This window comes from Poecilia latipinna, unplaced genomic scaffold, assembly GCF_001443285.1.
Source record: "Poecilia latipinna isolate Pla-1442-1.1 unplaced genomic scaffold, P_latipinna-1.0 Scaffold189, whole genome shotgun sequence".
Taxonomy (NCBI): Eukaryota; Metazoa; Chordata; class Actinopteri; order Cyprinodontiformes; family Poeciliidae; genus Poecilia; species Poecilia latipinna.
Window position 1 is genome coordinate 370,731 of NW_015112805.1, and position 5,087 is coordinate 375,817.

The 5,087-nt window shown below is 40.0% G+C and overlaps 1 protein-coding gene across 11 annotated transcripts in view; it reads left to right on the top strand.

Moving 5' to 3' along the window:
• caska (calcium/calmodulin-dependent serine protein kinase a) overlaps positions 1–5,087 on the top strand; it is a 148,607-nt gene that overhangs the window by 115,516 nt on the left and 28,004 nt on the right. For all 11 annotated transcript variants that reach the window (XM_015030684.1, XM_015030685.1, XM_015030687.1 and 8 more), the window contains exon 12: positions 2,696–2,773. In XM_015030684.1, the coding sequence (XP_014886170.1) occupies positions 2,696–2,773 (78 nt within the window). The remainder of the gene's footprint in view (positions 1–2,695; positions 2,774–5,087) is intronic.

The following is a 5,087-nucleotide window of genomic DNA, read 5'->3' on the forward strand; positions in this document are numbered from 1 at the left end:
CAATAATAAGCTAGCTTATTATTGACACCAAATCTGTATGATTTTTTTTTAAATGTGGAAACATTTTGTGATATCTTTAAAATGATAGTGGCACAAACAAAAACATTTTTTGCTGCAAAAGCCAAATTAAACTGTTTTATTTAATTTGAAGAAGGTGGCAGGAGCGGTCTTGACTAGACGACTGAGTCTGACTTGGAATCTACCATATATCCTGATTTTCATATCTATTAAAATCGTTTGCCTGACCACACAGTTGTGGATTCAAAGCTGAGTGATGAACCGATCTAAACCTAAACCAGAGTATTAGATTCTTCCAGAATATTACAATTCTGTATGTAGTGACTGAAGCCAAGCAGACATTCTTGAAGACCGTTCGCCTATCATACAAAACATCTGGTAATGGATCATTAGTCTGATTCAAGTGGAGGACTTCATCCTAAAGGATAAGCCAATGCAATATCAGAAACTCTTCGTTGTGTTTATGAAACCGTTCTTGCACTTTTTTTAAGGACGTTTTGTCAAAGAATGTTTCACTTTGTCAAATGTGTCAAAGTTCTGCCCACTTTGACCTGAATTATTAAGGATTGCTTTGCCACTGTTGTCCTTTTCCTAATATACTTTCCGGTGCCACATCCTAGTACAGAAAACAGTGACTAGCCGTTGGACCAGGTCATCTTCTTTCACTCCTTCGTTGTCCGGATCAAGCATTAAAAGAAAGTCACGGGTCGGTTCAACCAGTCAGTTAGCATGTTCCAAAGTTTGGAAATCTGTAATATCTAAACGAACTTGTTTTCCAGGAAAGTTTGGAGACACAGTCAGCACCTCACACTGTTCTTGAACCGTTTTTATGGTGTAGCATTTAATGCTTGATATGAAACCAAACATCACTTTGGGTAATTTTCTTAATGCTACATCCGAGTTGAACCGTCAAACCGTCACAATCTGATCTTTGTTGAAACCTCTCCAAACTGCCCACAACATGACGTCTCTTAATCAGAAACCACTGATCTCACTTCCAGTGGTCATGATCATTGATGTATACAGTTCAGACTTTTATCTGGACCGGTGCTTGCATGACTGCGTTAGAACTGGACACCCCATTCCATTGATCGGTTTTGGTATTTTTTCTTCATCAAAGTTTGAATTCCTTTCTAGCATAGTTCTGTCTTTCTCCTTTGACAAGCACAAGTGATTCATAACACTGAGAGGCATCAGAAAAATAGTAGCTTGCTTTCTGTGCTGTGTAATTCATGTTTAGGAATGCTACAAGGAAACGTCAAACTAGACGTTCTAGTTTTGAAGCCAAAGAAAAACACCTCTTGAACTTTGTTGCTCTTCTGTTTTCACACGAAAGCTGTCAACTCTGAGAAGACTGTGCTCTGCAACTGGGTCCATAAATATTCCCAACAGATATCCAGAATTCCTTGCTATGCTTCCCGGTTCTATAAGGCTACAAGTCTACCCTTCATTATGAGAGCGATGTTGATGTGTGATCTGCTGCAAATCTTTTCTAGAAAACTGTCAAAAGTTATTTGCTGTAGGCATTAAGTTGTCCACATCTGTTCAGTGAAATGTGATGCTGCTGGTGTTGTTAGAAAAAAAACAGAGGGGCGTTGGGTATCATTGCACTGCCTGGTACAAACCTCTGTTTTTCTTTGAGAGTGTGCGTGTGTGCGTGTCTGCGTGTCTGTGTGTATGCGTGTGTGTGTCTGTGTGTGCGTCTACGACTGTGTGCACTTATAGCGGCACACTGTCTGCCAGTGTTCTGTGCTGCAGGTCAAATGAAAATTACATACTGCTCAGCAAACATCACACACTCGTTCCTTTTTCATGTGATAACGGCTGTGTCACTCGGCCGTGGTCGTCTGCGTCCGAGGTCCCAAAGGCCGCTCGGTTTTAATTTGAGCCACAGCTGCTGGCTTTGTCTCGACTGCCTTTCAGGGCTGGTCTGTCCCTTTATGACACCTGCACCAGTATGTTGTTTTGAACCATTTATAATGACTCATGTCCTACAAGCAGAGAGGTGAGAAGTGCTTATTGTCAACAGATGGCTCTAATGACGAAATGATGAATTAACAACAAGCTCTTCCAAAGACTTTTTCACCGTTTCTTTTTCTTGCAATAGCCTATGCACACATTTTGCAGACACATCTGCACAAACAATACCTCTGTCGCACTGGAGTCTTTCTAATCATTTGATTCTCAAACGCATGAGAGCTGATCACCAGTTGAGCTGGTTGTTTGGTATTTTGTGGACTAGGTTTGCTATAAAATGTTCTTAATCTTACTAAACCGATTTCATCCTAAGTTATGCAAGCACTTTGTCTACGCTGATGAAAATGTACTCACCTCAGCTTGCTTGCTTGTTGGGATGGCAGCATAGCAGGGGACCTTGCCTTATTTTCTAAATAAAACAGTAACTATATGACAACTTGGGGTTCACAATGACTGGGTAATTTGTTGTTGAACAATCCCAGACTGACAGGTTAAATATGAAATGATAGTGACGTCTCAGCAAAAGTAACTTATCCCAGCCTGACACAGTTCGACACAGAAGGAATCTTTGTGGGAAAGTACATAAAATCTGAGGGGCAATGAATTGTCACACTCATCTGACATGCAAAGAATGAGTGGTGTAATAGATGGAGCCTCACTTTCGACTGACTCGCTCACTGGCTTCCTGCTTTCCTTTCAGCTCTACGATAAGATCAACACCAAGTCGACGCCACAGATCCGAAACCCCCCCAGTGATGCGGTGCAAAGAGCCAAAGAGGTGACTGAGCACACACTTCTCACTTTCCCCTTTGACTGATCATTTTGGGTTTTTGAAGGTTTATCAGAAACAGCAGCAGAAAGATGTCAAAGGGACCATGTGTTTGTAGAAAAATGTAAGAAATGCTCAAACTGGTGGAAGGATAGCAGCAGGTCACGTTGACCCCCCGTTTTAGCTGATGCTAACAATTTAAAACTCAAACTGTAAATGTTCAACTCTCATGACGATATCGTGAGATTTGGACTTTTAATGCACAGGAGACTGTTGAATTGGTTGGCTCACCGGAACAAGATTCAAGTTACTGCAGTAATGTTACGTTCGCCCCAAGCCCACCAAGAGTGTTTTTGATTTTACTTCATCAATTGTAAATGCTTTCTACAATCTAGTGTACATTTACTTACGATGAGTCGATACCAAATACACCACATTAGTGAGGAAACTGTTTCACAGCCTCAGTCATTAGCACATGCTAACACGTTTAATGGATTCAGAGAAAGCCCTCTTATCACAACAGAATGACGTCTAACGAGCACTTTCACTGCATGAACTCTTCTGGTTTGTGATAAGACATAAACATTACCGAAGTAAATTTATCAAGCCTGATAACCACAGCTAAGATGCATTGTTGATTTACTGCCTTATGATGGGGTGGTACTATGGATATTCCAGAAACATAGTGCACAATCAAGTAACTGTTACCTTCATTTTTATCAAGCATGACTTAAAAGACATATGACTTCAAAATTTGACACCTTGAAATTGGACCTGTAAGAAGCTCCTGCTCTTTCTGGAACTTATTACAACAGCATTACAACAATGTCCAGTAGATGCTGAATTGTACCAAGTGTTTGCTAATTGCTGCTGCCTCTGGTCTGGTGGAGCCTAGTGGAGGTATTACGAGGGAGGGATGCTCAGTAATGGGGAAGCTCAGCCAGTGACTGCAGCTCCAGGGAGGAGCTTCTTCGAAAAGGCAGCGCTCTGTTACACCACACAGCCTGGTTGCCGCAGGAGACTAAAGGATTTCTTATGCTTGAAAGAATCAAAGCAACACCCCGTGTGTGTTTTTGATTAGAGAATAATATTATAACATCATGTAAGGCTCAATAAAGATAATTTTGCAGAATACTGTCCCTTTAAGAAGCCAAGCTTGCTAGTAAGTCTGACATTAGCATTAGCGTTGTTACTAAATCAGCTAAACCTGGATACAAACAAATTCAAACACCATAGAAACCTCTTTAACTATGTCTTATAACAACTTTTTCTCAGCTGATGTATTCATTCATATTTAATTTTATATGAATATAAACTGGACCCTGACATTTACGGTGGTTAGGGACCACAGCTACCGGCAAACGGCTAAAATCCACAAATACCTGAGAGCCACTCTGAGGATGCGTGTAACTCCCTGTTTTAATTGTTCAAACACCAAATATACCTTAATCTTAATCAATACCCACAGTGGAAACTATCTTGGCAGTACTACACAAGCTAGCATACAGTCTGCCTTTAAATATTAGCTACAGAAAGCTAGCATCTACAGTCTTCCTGTTGATATTAACTGCAGAAAGCTAACATCTACAGTCTTCCTGTTGATATTAACTGCAGAAAGCTAACATCTACAGTCTTCCTGTAAACGTTAGCTACAGAATGCTAGCATCTATAGTCGTCCTTTAAATATTAGCTACAGAAAGCTAACATCTCGTCTTCCTGCTACAGAAAGCTAGTATCTACAGTCTTCCTGTTGATATTATCTACAGAATGCTAGCATCTATAGTCGTGCTTTAAATATTAGCTACAGAAAGCTAAAATCTACTGTCTTCCTTTAACGTTAGCTACAGAAAGCTAACATCTTGTCTTCCTGCTACAGAAAGCTAGCATCTACAGTCTTCCTGTTTATATTAGCTACAGAAAGCTAACATCTACAGTCTTCCGTTAACGTTAGCTACAGAAAGCTACCATCTAGTCTTCCTGCTACAGAAAGCTACCATCTAGTCTTCCTGCTACAGAAAGCTAACATCTAGTCTTCCTGTAAGTATTAGCTACAAAAGGCTAACAGTTTTTCTATAAATACTAACTACAGAAAGTTAACATCTACAGTCTTCCTGTTGATATTAGCTACAGAAAGCTAATATCTACAGTCTTCCTGTTGATTTTAGCTACAAAAGGTTAACAATTTTTCTATAAATATTAACTAAAGAAAGCTAACATCTACAGTCTTCCTGTTGATATTAGCTACAGAAAGCTAGCATCTACAGTCTTCCTGTTGATATTAGCTACAGAAAGCTAGCATCTACAGTCTTCCTGTTGATATTAG